Source organism: Montipora capricornis, chromosome 8, assembly GCF_036669925.1.
Source record: "Montipora capricornis isolate CH-2021 chromosome 8, ASM3666992v2, whole genome shotgun sequence".
Lineage (NCBI taxonomy): Eukaryota > Metazoa > Cnidaria > Anthozoa > Scleractinia > Acroporidae > Montipora > Montipora capricornis.
In genome coordinates, this window is record NC_090890.1 from 14,563,973 (window position 1) to 14,583,257 (window position 19,285).

The window sequence follows — 19,285 nt, forward strand, 5'->3', positions numbered from 1 at the left end:
CTCGAATCAAAGTAAAAGTGAAAGCAAATATTAGTTTAATGCAGGTGACACAATTTTTAATATTTTTTTAGGGTAACGTATCCATTCCTCCCTTTGAGAGTTCTAGTATTCTCCAAGTAGGATGGTTTTTTAAAAGTTTCTGTCATCGATTTTACGGAATGTTCGGGTATACTTTTAAGAGATACGAAACGGTTGTATTTGTTTTCTTCGGTGATTTTGTTTCGCCGGAAATGCGAGAACAGAGCAGTGTACTGACATCATCTTGAAACTCATACTCTGGGAAGCGACGAAGAGCAGCTGCCATGCAAAACCCAGCTGGAAAGAGGAAGTACCTTTCAAAATATTGTCTCACTTAAGATTAGCCGAGATATTCCTTTATACCTCAATCAGCCTTGCTCTGATGGTTTTTTCCATTAGATTGTAAATCCAAAAATGTAAGCCAACCTTCAGTGTTACTGGAGATAAATAGAAAATTATGCAAGATGTAAATTACTAGCTCGAAAAACCAGAAGGGTTTCATTAACACTTCACTAAAAATCTGCAAAATTATTTTGGAAAGTCTTTACCGAGGCCCGCAGTCAAGTTCTTCAACATCTTTTTTTGTTATAAAAAACTGCGTCCGAACGTTCCACAGAGTTGCATTACTGTTCTAAAGGGAACTGACAGCTTCCTTACCGGAAGTCCAAACAAAACACGAAAATTCCCGTCACTGTAACTTACTGACTCATCCAAATCAACGCCTAAGAATTTATTTGAGTCTTCCTCCAGCTATAAAATTCTATGATCGAGAACTTGAGGCTCAGGCTATCATCAGTTTCTCCATCGACATGATGCGATCGACCGCCGTGGTTCTGTTTCTATTGTTGCTGCCAGCAGATGGTCAAAACTCGCCATCTACTTCAAAGGTAAGATTTGGTGACAAAAAGAGTCCTCAATTGGTTGGCTCGTTCTAGCTACCAAACCGAAAGACAGCGAGCGCAAAACGTGTCGTAAATTAATTCTAGGTATCAACTTTTGTGCAGACAAAAGTGCAGACAGACTTAAGGTACGGACATCTCGTTTATGGGCAGATATAACAATTTGTTTTATTGCTACGATTCCAGAAAATCTCCCAATCTGTTCTTCCTGCCATCCACTGACAAGAGTCAAAAAATCAGTTTCATGCGCTCATCACGACATTGTTTAGTTCAGTTTTCTTTAACAATGTATATAAGTTAATCGACAAAAATCTTTTCATTCACTCTAAAGAAAAAGAAAGAAGAGTTATCCTTCCATTTACCAACGTAGACCAGTCCTCTATGTGTTGGCTATCGGCTAGGTTCCTCTACTTAAAGAGTTAGTAAAAGAAAAAAAAAGTCGCTTTCGTTGTGTTTTGCTGAAACGATTATTAGTTCGAACTGTCTTTTTCCATACCCGGGTAACACTTCTTTTTTTTAATTTTTGTTTAGACGATAATATGTCCATTCCTATACCTTTCAGATTTCTAGTCTGATTGGCTTAAAAGTAGGGCGGTTTCTTAAACAGTTTCTGTTTTGGTTTTTTGGAATGTTCGGATATATATGTATACGGTAATTGCATCTGCCTTGATTTTAATTTGTAGGTGGATTTTTTTCGCCTGAAAGCGCGAGAATAGAGAACCTGGTTAGCGGGGAAGAAAAGTGGCCACGCAAAACCCTGACCATTTTGCCGAAATGCAGTACCTTTCAAAATATTGTCTCAGTTAAGATATTATATATTCCAATCCTTTATACGTCAATCAGACTTGCTCTGATGGTTTTTGCCAATGGATCGCAAATCCAAAAATTCAAACTAACATTGTTAACAAGGCAAATACGCTGTACAAGCATGATTGTAAATTTGTAGTTGTATTATGCAAAATGTAAACATTTAATTTATTAGCTTTGAAAACCAGAGGGATTTCATTACAGTTAGGACACTTGAACCGTGAACACTTGACATTTTTTGTAATTTTTTCTTCTTCTTTTTTCTTCTTATGATGTATAGTGTTACATACTCTTGTCAAAAGGACGAGCCCACATTCTATAGTCACTAAAAAAATGTACAATCAAATATCAAGTGTCGAGTGTCTCCATTGTAAGACTTCGCTAAAATCTTCGCAATTGGTTTGGAAAATCAAGTTTTTAAACATTTTTTTCACAAACAATGCGTTCGTAAGTTCGCAGAGTTGCATCGTAATTCGTAAAGGGAACTGACAGCTTCCTTACCGGAACTGAACTCAAACAGAACACGAAAATTCTCGTCAGGGTAACTTACTGACTCATCCAAATCAACGCCTAAGAATTTATAAAGCTATAAAATTCTATGATTGAGAACTTGAAGTCTTAAGATCATAATAATTAGTCTAATTAGTCTAAATTACTGACTCATCCAAATCAACATCACACGGAGAATTGATTTGAGCCGGTCTCCAACTATAAATTCTGTGAATGAGAACTTGAGGTTTAGGTCACCATCAGTTTCCACCATTGAGATGAAGAGATCGATTCCCGTGGTTATGTTTCTATTGTTGCTACTAGCAGATGGTCAAAATTCGCCGTCTACTTCAAAAGTAAGATTTAAGGACAAAGTGAGTCCTCAATTGGTTGGCCCAACCAATACTTGAAGTTAATTTACGACACGTTTTTCGCTCACTGTCTTTCGGTTTCGTAGCTAAAACGAGCGGCTCGTTTTAGCTACGAAACCGAAAGACAGCGAGCGAAAAACGTGTCGTAAATTAACTTCAAGTATCTAATTTTGTCTTCTAATAGCTTCTAATTAATTCTTGAGCCTTGACACGGAAACAAAACTAAATCAGTGTAGACTGATTTTTGGTATGGGCATCTCGTTCATGGGCATGCAGATAATGATTTGATTCAAGCGTTGTAATGATTCTAAAGTGTTTTTGAAGGCAGTGCTCAGAATGCCATAAAGCGCGCAGGACTCCCGTTCCAGCGACATAGCCGAGGATGTATCGTCCGGGGTAAGGCTAAATACTAAATAGTCTTGTTACGGTAACCTGGATAACCTCAGATTCGATGGACCATGGACGCTCATGTGACCTTAACAGTCTTCACCTACCACCCACTTACACAGAAATACAGAAAAAAATGTTTTTGTAAATGTTCTTTTTAGTTTCACCTGAAGTGACCCCAGTCAGTGCTCCAGCGATAAATGAAATGACTCTTATATCAATTCATTCATCGCACAAAATTACACAGGTAGAGTACACATGAAAAGACTTCGTTAAGGGAAAAACAAAGCGTTCCATATTGCACGAAGAGCGAAAAACACAAACTCATCAAGATGAGAGCACCTGCAATTAACGTTAGCTGCTTCTCGTACCTTGATAGCTGCTTCTTGATCCTTCCATTAAGGAAAAACTGAATCCGCGTAATTGTCTTGGTGGAATTTAGTCAGCTCTTGACCCGTATGTTTGGAATACAAAAACAAGGAGGAAATTTGTAGTCCAAATCCCAATTATCAAATCCTAGTGATTGTTTGGAAACTGATGCAAGTGCCGACTGATGCCTTTTGGGCATGTCACTCCATCGGTATTCGCCAATAAACCGCTGACATTGCGGAGCCTGGTAGTCTACAAACTTGGCCTAAGTGACTGCTGAGGTCTACTGATACAGAACTTAACTTAAAAAATAACCTCATGTGAGAAGTTGTGTCAAATAATAGTGTCGGAGACCTCGAAAGATTCGAAACCCCATTTTCGAAATGCTTATTCCTTTCCTAGAGGATAAATGCCAGTGCAGTATGTATGTCCCATTTTCACAGTCCAAAAAAAGGTGAAAACCAGTTTCCATTATGCCCCTTCACGATACTCAAACAAATGCAACAGATAAAAAGCCACCGCACGCGAGAGATCTCACTGTGACCTTACCCAAATTATATGAGTAGCCTGAGTTAGGTTTTAGTTGAGTTAAGGATGGTTTAACGTTGTTGTATTTACAGGGGTAAATGTAATATCTGCCAAGAGGTAAGCAATGATTCAGTAAAGAATTGACATAAAGTTAAACCTTGTGAGGTTGGAGTTAAATCAACAAAGATAGTTCAACACTATTTCAAAAGGCCTTTGTGGTGGGGAATTCAAAGATGAAGCAGTGCTTCTTGTGCTGTTTGACGAACGCAACTCAGATTTGTTTCCGAAAGTTTAATTTTATACAAAAAAGAATCCTCTCCTATGGAGAAACTTGAACTGGAAGCTCCTTAGTTTCGTACTAACTGTACATATTCTAGGCAGAAGATAAATTAATTGACTCCGAGTCCAAAATCTCCGCATTGTCAAGTTCCCAGTCCCGTATCCATTTCTTTTGGCTCCTTTCAGGGCTAGTACAGAAGATTTTGTAGGCTGCCTGACTTGGTTTCTTTGTCGAGTTTAGTTTGTGAAGTATAATTATTGGGATTTAGAACGAGCTTTCAAGGTGAACGGACGCTATTTTCTTAGGTCTGCGACTTATCCATCGAATGGCCGTAGAAAGAGGGCTCCTTTCGTTTAGACACAATGCCAGATAAAGATGGAAACACCCCGGAAACAGGATAGTCGTAAAAGAAAAAAGACAACAAGAGGTTCCCGGACAGACGACGAACCTTCAAAGTCTGGCGAAGAAAATCTCTAAACGAAAAATGAATGATTTAGTTCGTCCAAAACTCTTACCTACATTTTATCAGAAATACAGCAGCAGTGTTTTAAAATCTTGTTCATCAGGGAATATAACAGCTCTCCTAAGAAACGATCAGTGTCACTAATTTGCTACCCAAATTACGAAAAGCAAAGACTCAAAAATCGAACTGGATTGCTTGTACTTCAAGCCTACCCGCAAGATTTTTTTAAAGCATTTGTTATTTTAATTAGAGTCAGTGAACCAGTTCAGTAATAATTTCAAAGGATAACCATAGTAAACGAACTGGCATTCAGTGGCAAGCTATTGTTAAAAATGTGTAACCTTTGAAAATAAAGCGTCATCTATTCCAAGCATGAAACATGCATGATTTCATGAAAATAATATTTCTGGCTAGAATCGGCCATATCTGATTTATTATCTCAGCTGGAATAGTGTTTTCACCTGATCTGACTGCGGCCATGTTGGTGTCCCCAATTAATCATCCGGGAATCGAGCTCAATTATCTTGCGAACGTTTTCTTTTGTCTCGGTGGGAAAAAAAAGTTTTCTGATCACGTGAGTGAAAACACTCTATAGGCTTTGTTCGATATATCAATATTCAGGCATGGCTACGAGGCTTTATGGGAAGTTCTCTTCTATGTCTCACAAGTCTCAAGGGCGATTTCCAAACAAAATTATGTTCAAATTTAACCATTTATTATCTCCGCTGGAGTTTTTGAATAATATAGACATGAATTGAAGTTACACTTGACCTGATTTGAATGTAAAAGCAAAAGAGGTAGTCAGTGTATTACAGGATATAAACGTTACAAGAGGTTCTATATAGCTACGCTTCCCTACTAATCACCCTTCACACTGCAGGTTCAATCTAAGTGCCCCAATGGCCCGCCGGGTCTTCCAGGACGAAATGGAGTGAATGGGCAAAATGGGTTACCAGGCCGCGACGGACGCGATGGCGCCAAAGGAGCAAAGGGAGTGGCAGGACCTTCGGGGCAACCTGGTCTGAAGGGAGAAGCGGGAACGAGTGGAAAAGATGCTGATCATAGAAACTGGAAGCAGTGCGTGTGGAGAAGTGCCGACGGTCGCGATATCGGCCTAATAAAGGTTTGCTGGATTTGAAAAGCCACATACCTCTTTCATAATGACGACCAAATAAAATATTGTTCTGTTTTTATGCTAATAAGCCTTTCTAGCCTCGAGCTCGCTGTGACGAGCCAATTTTAAAAGAATAGTTGTTTTAAAATAAGGGCAGTACAGGTGGTAGCCATTTATGAAAGTGGTCTACACAACTTCATCAAATATATCCCCAAGAGTTATAGTAAATTGCCAAAAAATCATTGTCTAGTTCCTGGAAATTACATCATTTTTTTCCCCATCATTACATGAGGTAAAACGTATTTCAAGCTAAAAAGCAAAAGGAAGAAGGCCTTTCTATTGGACCGAGAATCAGAGAATCACTACACATGCACCAGTTAAGCAAAGAAGAAGACTGGCTCGAATGTTATGTCACAAAATTAGTATCGGTATTGGCCTAAGTTCGAATCATACGTATATGCATTTTTAGGTTTTGGAAGTGAATGATATAAAGAAGCATGCACATCGCTCAGCCTGATGCGTCCGGGGAAGATTTGAGTGACTTTCTTTTGTCTGAAGCACGGTTTTTTTCGCGAGGTCCTCCGTTTTCAGCTGAACTTTCAACTGACATTCACTATTTATTCCAAACTTCACAAATTAAACCTTATTTTAAGGGTTGTAGAAAGAACATTTTTTAAAAAGATATTTTATGCGTTGATGTCCTAGGTTAGCAGCACTATCCAACATAACTTTTCAAGGACAACATGAGACCTGAAGGATTGTCACGCAACACACATGCAGTTTTGATGTGTTAGTTCCCCACCACCCCCCCCCCCCCCCCCCCCCGGGAGTAAAATATCAGTTCTTAATTACAGAAATGCAGCTGAAAAAGTGGTCCACCCATTCTTCCAAAACTTCGTCTCTAATACAAGAAATATTAGGTTGTGTAACTAGCTCCACGATTTCAGGTATTTTCGTTGTTTTTTTAGGATTATCTTTTTACAAAAACCACAGATAACACATCTCTCCGAGTTGTTTACCAAAGCAATTTCTTCTTTCTATGTGACAACTGTTGTAATCGATGGTTATTTACCTTCTACGGTGAAGAATGCAGTGGCCCAATGCCAGTTGATGTGGTGCTGTGGGTGAGAAAAGGATTCGGCTATGATCAACACAAACCTGGGTCAATAGAGGGCTACTGCGAGAACATCCACAAGGGCAAAATCCGTGTTGGGATCAACATCGGAAATTGCAATGGTTATGGTAACTCTGATGGCCAAACTGGATGGAATTCAGTGTCTCGTTTGATGATTGAAGAAGTTCCTCGGTCCCAGTAACAAAGCAGCGTCATGTTTCAACTTCTGAGAGGGTGTCGGATTAGCAAATCAGTACGAAATGATAGCAGGCCGAAGATGGTGTCCTAAATTGAGGTTGATGTTGCATTTTTCAATAAATATTTCTAACGCCAAGCTTTTGTATTTGGTTTTTCTTAAAAAGAGTAGCGAGCCTGCGGCACCAACTCTAACCCAGGCCCCCTGATTTGTTAAAAGGCCGAATAACTTTATCCGGTGGGTAATCGCGAAAAATTAAACCTAGGCGTCTTCTAAAACCAGTGTCAATGTTTAACGCGAGGTATATCTCACACTCTTGATAGCAACTTATCCCCACGATAAAGTTATCCAGCCTGTGAACAACTGGGCCCTGGTGACAGAAAAGTGCTTGTGGATGGAAACAATAGGAAGGGGAGGGTGGGGGAAAGTGAGGCGTTATTTGCTAGAATGAAACGATTTCTCACTGGTACAATTCGAGAGATAAGTTTTAGTCCCCATCCCTTTCACTTCAATTTGGTTTGTAGTCGACCAAAAGAAATACGAATGAATGAATGAATGAATTTACCAAGGAACGAACTAGCAACTGAAAATTAGAAAGAAGGACGACGGAATGAGCAGACGGATACACTGATGAATAAATGGATGGATGGACGAATAAAACCCGCTGAAAAACACTCTTTGAAGAGGAACCTTTTATTGTGACAATTCACGTGAACTAGAAATTGGACGAAAGCAATTGTTTATATAATATATGATGACAAGCACCTAAATTCACATTTCACACAGTCAACCCAAATGTCAAACTTTACTTATTTATTTCCTTTGGCTGATAATTCGCAATGATATTAACACACGGCCTTACGATAAACTAAATGAAATGAAGCTCTTATTACTGAGAGGATTCATGTTGGCCTTTCTAGGATTCAAAATCCAGCTAAACTAGATAAATTTCTGAAAGATTTTCATGAGATGTTACCGAAAAGTAAATAATAGTTTTTGACATAGCAATTTTTTTTTGGTATCATTATTTACTTACATGTCCGTAAACACTACTTACATATATAACCGTGTTGGACGAAATTTAGGGAAATGCTCCGCGCACTTCACACTGGTGGGGGGGTAGGGGTTAGTTGGTGAGGGGTGATTAGGTTAATAAGGTTAAATCCTAACCCAAAGCTAATCACCCCTCACCCCCACCCTCTACCGCTACCGCTACCCCCGGAATAAACATGCCGCAATTTGAGAATGCCACCGCTGTTACTTGAAGCATTTATATCCCAAAATATCATCATCGTCATCAGAAGAAGCATATTACAACTCGGGTGACTTTGCTGCGGCTACAACATTTCGCTACGTTACTCCCATTCCTGAGTTATTTCCTGGATCTCAGGAATGGACAATGCAGCAATGTCGAAGGATATTGAGTAAATTGTCTCTCCATCACCCCCTGGTTCTGCTAAGAGGGCGCCTCCACTGTGCTTCAGGCTCCTAATAGAGTATGACTAATTTTGAAAAGAAGGGTTGTTTTCCTTTCCTTTCACTTTATAGATCTGGGCCGGATTGTTCGCAAGCCGATTAACTTAAAACGAAATTGCAGCGTTGACATTGATTTAAAAAGTTTCTAAAAAGTAAAACGTTTCGATCACTTCTGTGACCTTCATCAGTTACTTATGGAAATATGACTAACGATGGTAAAATAGGCAAGTAGGTGACAAATATGCATAACGCGTGCGCCAAAAAGTGTTCTAAAAATTCTGAGATTCTGAGATTCAGGCACACACATGGAAACTCAACGCGCTGGTTGAGCGAGTTCTCTTCCTTATTAGAATACCACGCTTCCAAAAACAACCGCTGGTTCCATTGGGGACAGATGTGAAGAACTGACACGTTTTTCAAAATCAAAGCTGTGGCCAGTTTTTTGGAATATTGGGCTAGTTGAGAGTTTCTGTCGAAACACGCGGCGGCTTTAGAATGTTCTTTGGTTTTGGTTTTTTAGGCGCGTGACGTCTGGCCGATGAACGGCACTGCAGCGTAATCATTGCATTCGGTCTTGTAAACAGTGCCTCTTGTGTCCTCTTTCTTTGGTTGATCTTTCGGTCTTCTAAAAAAGGAGCCGACGGTGCGGACGGGTTTGTGCGCTACTTTGATCTTGTGTTGGTTTAGCACTCTTGTAATTTTCTCAGAGGCGCCTTTAGCGTAGGGAAGTACGACTAAATTACGCGTGCTCCCCATGTCTTTCGCGTGGTTTACGGGGTTTACAACCGTCAAAGAACCGTGCCGAATAGCCATTGGCTTTAAGCGTTGCGGTTACACGCTGAAACTCGGCGGTCTTTTCTTCGTCTGTGCACGGAATAGAGATGGCTCGATCTAGCAAAGTCAAAGTTTGTTCAACACAAACGCGCCGTTGCACGGACTTTGGGACATTGTTTGACATCTGTCCCCAATGGAACCAGCGGTTGTTTTAGGAAGCGCGGTATTCTAATAACGAAGAGAACTCAATCAACGAGCACGTTGAGTTTCCACTTGTGTACCTCAATCTCAAGAATTTTTAGAACATTTTTTGGCACCGGCGTTATGCTTATTCGTCACTTACTTGCCTTTTTACCATCGTTAGTCATATCTGCATAAGTAACTGATGAAGGTCACAGAAGTGATCGAAACGTTTTACTTTTTAAAAACTTTTTAAATCAGTGTCAACGCTGGAATTCGTTTTATATCAACTGATAAGAGGAAGCAGCCGCATCGATACGGTCTAACACAAGTTGATATCAAGGATTCTGTGGTGTTAGGCCAGATATGAACCGCTCGCACGCGTCTATTCTGTGCTCTTGTAGTGTGACTATGTTGGTATTAACTAGGGCCTCATTATAACCCTTCTCTGGATAAATTATGGCCATTGTGCGCTCTTGTATCCTCTCTAACGAGTCAGAGACATATCGCAGCAGATTGGCATATAATAGGCTAGCGTAGTCAAGTGTTCATCGGACGATTGAGCATAGAGGTGGTGGTTGGCTTTTTTCACTATAGAGTCGCATTGAGCCTCCCACTTCAAGTGGTGAGGAACAAGGACGCCATGAAATTTGAATGACTTAACCTCTTCCAAAGAGGAACCGCCCGTGGCAATAGGAGGACACTGAAAACTAGTATAGGGTAAAAAGTCAACCGCCAAAACCTTGAATTTACTGGATTGAGACACATGTTACTGCTTGAAGCAAATGATTGAACCTGCGAGACAATGGATGATAGGCCGGATGGTGCGTTCCTGGGAATAATTTCGATAGCAGTGAGATCGTCCACGTATTTTGCGCGCCGGAGCCTGTATTGGTGGAGGTCATTAGACATAACCGCCGACAACATCGGCCCTAGACGGGTAACCTGCGGTATGCCTCCATTTAAATTGCTACAGTTATGCCACCACTAGAGTCGCGACACTCTGTTGTTTCCAAGCAGGTCTTCAAACTGCAATAAACTGCCAAATTCTCGGGTTAATTGAGGTCTGGGCCCAGATCTGTTTTATGAATATAAGTGAGGGGGCGGTCTAACTGTTGATCCATTTTATATAACACGAAATAACTTTGGGGCATTGTTAACAGCAATAAGATGTGAAACCTTAACCGCTCTATAGAATGATATATTATCACGTTAAAGTTATTTTTAGCACAGAAATCTTCTCAGCTAAACGGCAACACTTTTATTATTTTCTGGTGGCTGGATTTACCTTTATGATGTTAACACTATTGAGTACATCATTTTTGTGCTTGGACATTTCAAGATAATTTTAAATGTCCGAAAAAAAAAAATTTTCCACAGGGGACTGGGCACTAGTACAAAATACCGTATATTTCCAAAACTAAAGACATATTTAATCAAAGGCCAAGAAAAGTTCGTTTTCTTTTACCATTTTGTTTAATCTAATAGTAGCGAAGTGAAATAAATTCTAGCATAAATTGCCCATTTTTTTAAAAAAATCATTGTCTAGTTTCTGGGAATTACATCGTTTTTTTCCCATCATTGCATGAGGTAAAACTTATTTCAAGCTAAAAAACAAAAGGAAGAAGGCCTTTCTATTGGACCGAGAATCAGAGAATCGCTACACACCAGTTAAGCAAGAAGAAGACTGGCTCGAATGTTATGTCACAAAATTAGTATCGGTATTGGCCTAAGTTCGAATCATACGTATATGCATTTTTAGGTTTTGGAAGTGAATGATATAAAGAAGCATGCACATCGCTCAGCCTGATGCGTCCGGGGAAGATTTGAGTGACTTTCTTTTGTCTCGAGGTCTTCCGTCAGTCAGCTGAACTTTCAACTGACATTCACTATTTATTCCAAACTTCACAAACTAAACCTTATTTTAAGGGTTATAGAAAGAACATTTTTTAAAAAGATATTTTATGTGTTGATGTCCTAGGTTAGCAGCACTATCCAACATAACTTTTCAAGGACAACATGAGACCTGAAGGATTGTCACGCAACACACATGCAGTTTTGGTGTGTTAGTTCCCCCCCCCCCCCCCCCTGGGAGTAAAATATCAGTTCTTAATTACAGAAATGCAGCTAAAAAAGTGGTCCACCCATTCTTCCAAAACTTCGTCTCTAATACAAGAAATAATACGTTGTGTAACTAGCTCCACGATTTCAGGTATTTTCGTTGTTTTTTTCAGGATTGTCTTTTTACAAAAACCACAGATAACACCGCTCTCCGTGTTGTTTACCAAGGCAATTTCCACTTGTACTGTGACCACTGCTGTAAGCGATGGTTCATTGCCTTCAACGGTGCAGAATGCAGTGGCCCAAGGCCTGTTTATGTGGTGCTGTGGGTGAGAAAAGGATTCGGCTATGATGAACACAAACCTGGGTCAATAGAGGGCTACTGCGAGAACATCCACAAGGGCAAAATCCGTGTTGGGATCAACATCGGAAATTGCAATGGTTATGGTAACTCTGATGGCCACACTGGATGGAATTCAGTGTCTCGTTTGATGATTGAAGAAGTTCCTCGGTCCCAGTAACAAAGCAGCGTCACGTTTCAACTTCTGAGAGGGTGTCGGATTAGCAAATCAGTACGAAATGATAGCAGGCCGAAGATGGTGTCCTAAATTGAGGTTGATGTTGCATTTTTCAATAAATATTTCTAACGCCAAGCTTTTGTATTTGGCCTTTCTTAAAAAGAGCAGCGCTCCTGCGACACCCACTCTCACCCAGACCCCCTGATTTGTTAAAAGGCCGAATAACTTTATCCGGTGGGTAATCGCGAAAAATTAAACCTAGGCGTCTTCTAAAACCAGTGTCAATGTTTAACGCGAGGTATATCTCACACTCTTGATAGCAACTTATCCCCACGATAAAGTTATCCAGCCTGTGAACAACTGGGCCCTGGTGACAGAAAAGTGCTTGTGGATGGAAACAATAGGAAGGGGAGGGTGGGGGAAAGTGAGGCGTTATTTGCTAGAATGAAACGATTTCTCACTGGTACAATTCGAGAGATAAGTTTTAGTCCCCATCCCTTTCACTTCAATTTGGTTTGTAGTCGACCAAAAGAAATACGAATGAATGAATGAATGAATTTACCAAGGAACGAACTAGCAACTGAAAATTAGAAAGAAGGACGACGGAATGAGCAGACGGATTCACTGATGAATAAATAGATGGATGGACGAATAAAACCCGCTGAAAAACACTCTTTGAAGAGGAACCTTTTATTGTGACAATTCACGTGAACTAGAAATTGGACAAAAGCAATTGTTTATATAATATATGATGACAAGCACCTAAATTCACAATTCACACAGTCAACCCAAATGTCAAACTTTACTTATTTATTTCCTTTGGCTGATAATTCGCAATGATATTAACACACGGCCTTACGATAAACTAAATAAAATGAAGCTCTTATTACTGAGAGGATTCATGTTGGCCTTTCTAGGATTCAAAATCCAGCTAAACTAGATAAATTTCTGAAAGATTTTCATGAGATGTTACCGAAAAGTAAATAATAGTATTGGATATAGCAATTCCTTTTTTGATATCATGATTTACTTACATGGCCATAAACACTACTTACGTACGTAACTGTATTAGACGAAATTGAGAAACGTGATCCTCGCACTTCGCACTGGTGAGGGGTTGGGGTTAGTTGGTGAGGGGTGATTAGGTTAATAAGGTTAAATCCTAACCCAAAGCTAATCACCCCTCACCCCCACCCTCTACCGCTACCGCTACCCCCGGAATAAACATGCCGCAATTTGAGAATGCCACCGCTGTTACTTGAAGCATTTATATCCCAAAATATCATCATCGTCATCAGAAGAAGCATATTACAACTCGGGTGACTTTGCTGCGGCTACAACATTTCGCTACGTTACTCCCATTCCTGAGTTATTTCCTGGATCTCAGGAATGGACAATGCAGCAATGTCGAAGGATATTGAGTAAATTGTCTCTCCATCACCCCCTGGTTCTGCTAAGAGGGCGCCTCCACTGTGCTTCAGGCTCCTAATAGAGTATGACTAATTTTGAAAAGAAGGGTTGTTTTCCTTTCCTTTCACTTTATAGATCTGGGCCGGATTGTTCGCAAGCCGATTAACTTAAAACGAAATTGCAGCGTTGACATTGATTTAAAAAGTTTCTAAAAAGTAAAACGTTTCGATCACTTCTGTGACCTTCATCAGTTACTTATGGAAATATGACTAACGATGGTAAAATAGGCAAGTAGGTGACAAATATGCATAACGCGTGCGCCAAAAAGTGTTCTAAAAATTCTGAGATTCTGAGATTCAGGCACACACATGGAAACTCAACGCGCTGGTTGAGCGAGTTCTCTTCCTTATTAGAATACCACGCTTCCAAAAACAACCGCTGGTTCCACTGGGGACAGATGTGAAGAACTGACACGTTTTTCAAAATCAAAGCTGTGGCCAGTTTTTTGGAATATTGGGCTAGTTGAGAGTTTCTGTCGAAACACGCGGCGGCTTTAGAATGTTCTTTGGTTTTGGTTTTTTAGGCGCGTGACGTCTGGCCGATGAACGGCACTGCAGCGTAATCATTGCATTCGGTCTTGTAAACAGTGCCTCTTGTGTCCTCTTTCTTTGGTTGATCTTTCGGTCTTCTAAAAAAAGGAGCCGACGGTGCGGACGGGTTTGTGCGCTACTTTGATCTTGTGTTGGTTTAGCACTCTTGTAATTTTCTCAGAGGCGCCTTTAGCGTAGGGAAGTACGACTAAATTACGCGTGCTCCCCATGTCTTTCGCGTGGTTTACGGGGTTTACAACCGTCAAAGAACCGTGCCGAATAGCCATTGGCTTTAAGCGTTGCGGTTACACGCTGAAACTCGGCGGTCTTTTCTTCGTCTGTGCACGGAATAGAGATGGCTCGATCTAGCAAAGTCAAAGTTTGTTCAACACAAACGCGCCGTTGCACGGACTTTGGGACATTGTTTGACATCTGTCCCCAATGGAACCAGCGGTTGTTTTAGGAAGCGCGGTATTCTAATAACGAAGAGAACTCAATCAACGAGCACGTTGAGTTTCCACTTGTGTACCTCAATCTCAAGAATTTTTAGAACATTTTTTGGCACAAGCGTTATGCTTATTCGTCACTTACTTGCCTTTTTACCATCGTTAGTCATATCTGCATAAGTAACTGATGAAGGTCACAGAAGTGATCGAAACGTTTTACTTTTTAAAAACTTTTTAAATCAGTGTCAACGCTGGAATTCGTTTTATATCAACTGATAAGAGGAAGCAGCCGCATCGATACGGTCTAACACAAGTTGATATCAAGGATTCTGTGGTGTTAGGCCAGATATGAACCGCTCGCACGCGTCTATTCTGTGCTCTTGTAGTGTGACTATGTTGGTATTAACTAGGGCCTCATTATAACCCTTCTCTGGATAAATTATGGCCATTGTGCGCTCTTGTATCCTCTCTAACGAGTCAGAGACATATCGCAGCAGATTGGCATATAATAGGCTAGCGTAGTCAAGTGTTCATCGGACGATTGAGCATAGAGGTGGTGGTTGGCTTTTTTCACTATAGAGTCGCATTGAGCCTCCCACTTCAAGTGGTGAGGAACAAGGACGCCATGAAATTTGAATGACTTAACCTCTTCCAAAGAGGAACCGCCCGTGGCAATAGGAGGACACTGAAAACTAGTATAGGGTAAAAAGTCAACCGCCAAAACCTTGAATTTACTGGATTGAGACACATGTTACTGCTTGAAGCAAATGATTGAACCTGCGAGACAATGGATGATAGGCCGGATGGTGCGTTCCTGGGAATAATTTCGATAGCAGTGAGATCGTCCACGTATTTTGCGCGCCGGAGCCTGTATTGGTGGAGGTCATTAGACATAACCGCCGACAACATCGGCCCTAGACGGGTAACCTGCGGTATGCCTCCATTTAAATTGCTACAGTTATGCCACCACTAGAGTCGCGACACTCTGTTGTTTCCAAGCAGGTCTTCAAACTGCAATAAACTGCCAAATTCTCGGGTTAATTGAGGTCTGGGCCCAGATCTGTTTTATGAATATAAGTGAGGGGGCGGTCTAACTGTTGATCCATTTTATATAACACGAAATAACTTTGGGGCATTGTTAACAGCAATAAGATGTGAAACCTTAACCGCTCTATAGAATGATATATTATCACGTTAAAGTTATTTTTAGCACAGAAATCTTCTCAGCTAAACGGCAACACTTTTATTATTTTCTGGTGGCTGGATTTACCTTTATAATTTTACACTATTGAGTACATCATTTTTGTGCTTGGACATTTCACGATAATTTTAAATGTCCGAAAAAAAAAATCCTTTTCCACAGGGGACTGGGCACTAGTACAAAATACCGTATATTTCCAAAACTAAAGACATATGTAACAAAGGCCAGCAAAGTTCGTTTTCTTTTACCATTTTGTTTAATCTAATAGTAGCGAAGTGAAATAAATTCTAGCATAAACGGTTGCCATTTTTTATTTTGAGTTTTGTGGCCGTAACAAGTTACATGAGCTCATTTGCATACGTAATCCACATCAATATAAAAACTTTTGTGACGTTAGTAGTCTGCGGAAGTCCGAGGTTGTTATTACTAAACCTTCAAAAGTTAGACCACCCCTTACTCTTTTGTGCAATAATTTGGGTCCAACCCATGCCTTAATTGCTGGTTTTCACTCACGTGATCAACAGCCATGTTTTTTAACGAAAACAAATAGTTTGCATAATAATAGAGTTAAATTCCCGGAGGATTTGGTCGGGGCACCAACATGGCCACCTTTTCTTTGTTTTGGGCACCAACATGGCGGTCGTGACGTCATGTGAAAACCGAGAATAGCCCATTTCCGAATTGCTGCATGCCTCAATTTCAAAACGAGTCCTGGTGCACAACCATTCAAAAGGAAATGAGTTGCGTATTCTTATGCAAATCAAACTCATTTCCCTCACAATAGTTGAGCACCAAGACTCACTCCGAAACCGAGACAAACAGAAACTCGGAAATGGCCCATTTACTTGAGTTCTGCTGCAACTGTCCTTCGCAGGTGTATGCTACGCCGTACGTGACAAAATATCAAGTCCGCTAAAAAATAAAACAACTTGCACAATTAACACTCAAGTTGACAACAATTAGCATCAGTTTGTTTGTTGACCAAATCAAATTCCTCGCAATTTATGTCACTTCTCTTGTTGTGCAATTCATGTATTCAAAATTTCAATTCAAGATGCTTCTTTTATAAATCAAGAAGGGAGAGAATAGCTTTTGATCAATTCTATTTTCGAGGGGGGCTGCACCAGTAATGGCGGGCAACCCGTTTATCGTCCCAATAGGGAGTTTAAGAAATCACGACTGCTACGGCAACGACAAGACCGAAAAACAGTAATATCATCTGTTTTAATATATGAGGCGGGCCAGTCCGGCTAGCCCCCTTTGCCAAGATCTCGGCTCATGCCTGTTTTTATTTAGTAAAATTTCGGTTCGTTTATATCAGAAGTCGGGCTGACCCACTTGCCGAGATCTCGGTCTGAGCTACAGAGATCTCGGCAAGCCAAGCTGAAAAATTCTCCCATAAACGGTCCAGCCCAGTTTGCTGGGATGAAAAATTCTCATGACGTGTGGGTTGCCTTGAAAACGTAGTCGGATTTGCATAATCACAGGATTATTTTTGCATCTTTTGTTTTAAAATGCCATTCCGTACTTGCTAGCGCTAAAATGAACCTTTCGTTTCGAACGTCAAAGCAAGAAAATTCACCAGGTACCCCATGCGTGACTTTGACGGTTACAAGCTAGACAGGGCAACCCTAAAACCCGGAATCCGGAATCCGGAATCACAGTACAATACAGAGAGTAAAAACTATCCTAAACATTCATAAAAGCTAACCTTAGGCCTAATTAGGCCTAAAAACGTTTGTTTAGACCTAATTAGGCCTAAGGTTAACCTTTATGAATGTTTAGGATAGTTTTTACTCTCTTTATTGTACTGTGATTCCGGATTCCGGATTCCGGATTTTAGGGTTGCCCAGCTAGACACGTAAACAAATTCCTAAAATTCATCCCGGTAAACCTGGCTGAAATCGTCCATATAAACACTTCATCCCTTTTACCGGGCCAGCCCGTCTAACAGGGCTGGCTCGCCTCTTATAAATTAAACAGGCCCTAAAAGAAGAAGAAATTATCATGCTGCACGTGCGGCACGCATTTTTGCAATGCATTTCTCTCTCGTACTCATCAAAACAACAACGTGAAATGACCAATTTTCGGGTTTTGACGACAACATGGACAACAAACAGTTCTTTCTCATTTTTTCAAATCCGTTCGTACGATTCTATCGAATACTTCGCCTATCTTATACAAAATAAACAAGATGGAAACGCCTTGAAACACTTAGCACTTAGGATAGCTCAAGCTAGTAGTTTCAAGTAACGTTTTCGTCGACGTAGCCTTCTTGGTTTCTTAAACTCCCTAATGTCTCCTGTTGTCACTTTTTGTAGCCATAATTTTCTGGTGGATTATGTTGGTTACTCAAACTGCTTGTTGTCGGCAACTGGGTGAAGTTATAGCGACATGCGAGGAACGAGTATTCCTGTGCTTGGGCTGAGTGAAACATTCGCCTGTAGACCAAGATCCTCGATACTTTCAGCGGCCACTGTCTCGCTCAGATTTACTCGCGTTTAATCATTTTGCCACAGGTGTTCAGTCCCCCTCGAAAATAGAATTGATCAAAAGCTATTCTCTCCCTTCTTGATTTATAAAACAAGCAATCTTGAATTCATTCTCGTCACCAGAGCCTCAGATCAATCCAAGGCTCTGGGAAACTCTATGCGGGAGAACATGCGCCGTAGGGTTCTTATGGCGAAAAATTGGCTATTTGAACCTTACGGCGTCTGCTTACTTCTCGTGCTAACATGAATGCACCAATTACAGAGGCTTTTGATTGTTCTTCACGAAAACCAATAAGAAGACACTTTGCTTCAGGGTTCCCCAGAGCTCTTCTCTCCCTCAGTCAAGAGAAGAGCTCTGGGGTCGAGATTGTCTTGAATTGAAATTATCGAGCTTGACATTCAATGCGCAGGCCTTGAATACATGAATTGCACAACAAGAGAAGTGACATAAATTGCGAGGAATTTGATTTGGTCAACAAACAAATTGATGCTAATTGTTGGCAACTTGATTATAAATGGTGTGACTTGTTTTATTTTTAGCGGACTTGATATTTTGTCACATTCGGCGTAGCATACAGGTGCGTTTTGGTTGATTCTTTTACTTCCGTTAGGCCCAAATCGTTTATGTATGAGGTCATCGTTTAGCATAGATCTGTGAGTCTAATTTTAATCTTAGAGTCTCCAGTAAATCATTCCTGACATAATCGAAACGCTTCTCATACGATGCTGATTCCATGCGTGCACGTTCGACATTCAAAGTTGCAAAGGATGAACTGGTAGACGAGATTGTTTCTGGCTTTGGCCGAATGTACTCTCAATAGCAATTTGCGATGATAGCAGGCTTCAGCTGCAACCAAATCTCTTGATACTCTAGCTAATTTACTGCATTGAGTAAGTTTCTCCCACACACCTTTTTCCTTTAATGTATCTCCTAACTTTGTCACAACACGTTCGTAAGTTGTTAGGCTTTTGGCTCAGTGGAGGCACGAATAGATTTTCTCTCTGCCGTGACCTTCTCGTTGTTGTAATGACTTTTTCTTTGCATATGTTGTCCTGATCTCTTTTCATAGTAAAAATACTTCGGCATTTGTGATGATAAGTA

The 19,285-nt window shown here is 40.5% G+C and overlaps 2 protein-coding genes across 2 annotated transcripts in view; both read left to right on the forward strand.

The window, feature by feature from the left end:
- The window catches only part of LOC138013725 (uncharacterized), a 26,972-nt gene extending 19,801 nt beyond the window's left edge, over window positions 1-7,171 (forward strand). Inside the window, exons 6-8 of the mRNA XM_068860802.1 lie at window positions 769-905; window positions 5,492-5,734; window positions 6,694-7,171. Coding sequence (XP_068716903.1) covers window positions 769-905; window positions 5,492-5,734; window positions 6,694-7,041 — 728 coding nt within the window. The 3' untranslated portion in view covers window positions 7,042-7,171. The remainder of the gene's footprint in view (window positions 1-768; window positions 906-5,491; window positions 5,735-6,693) is intronic.
- A 4,313-nt stretch (window positions 7,172-11,484) lies between these two features.
- Window positions 11,485-12,047, forward strand: LOC138013726 (collagen triple helix repeat-containing protein 1-like). The gene is made up of 2 exons (XM_068860804.1): window positions 11,485-11,526; window positions 11,700-12,047. The coding sequence occupies exons 1-2, from the start codon at window positions 11,485-11,487 to the stop codon at window positions 12,045-12,047; spliced, it is 390 nt and encodes a 129-aa protein (XP_068716905.1).
- Window positions 12,048-19,285: the final 7,238 nt, after the last annotated feature.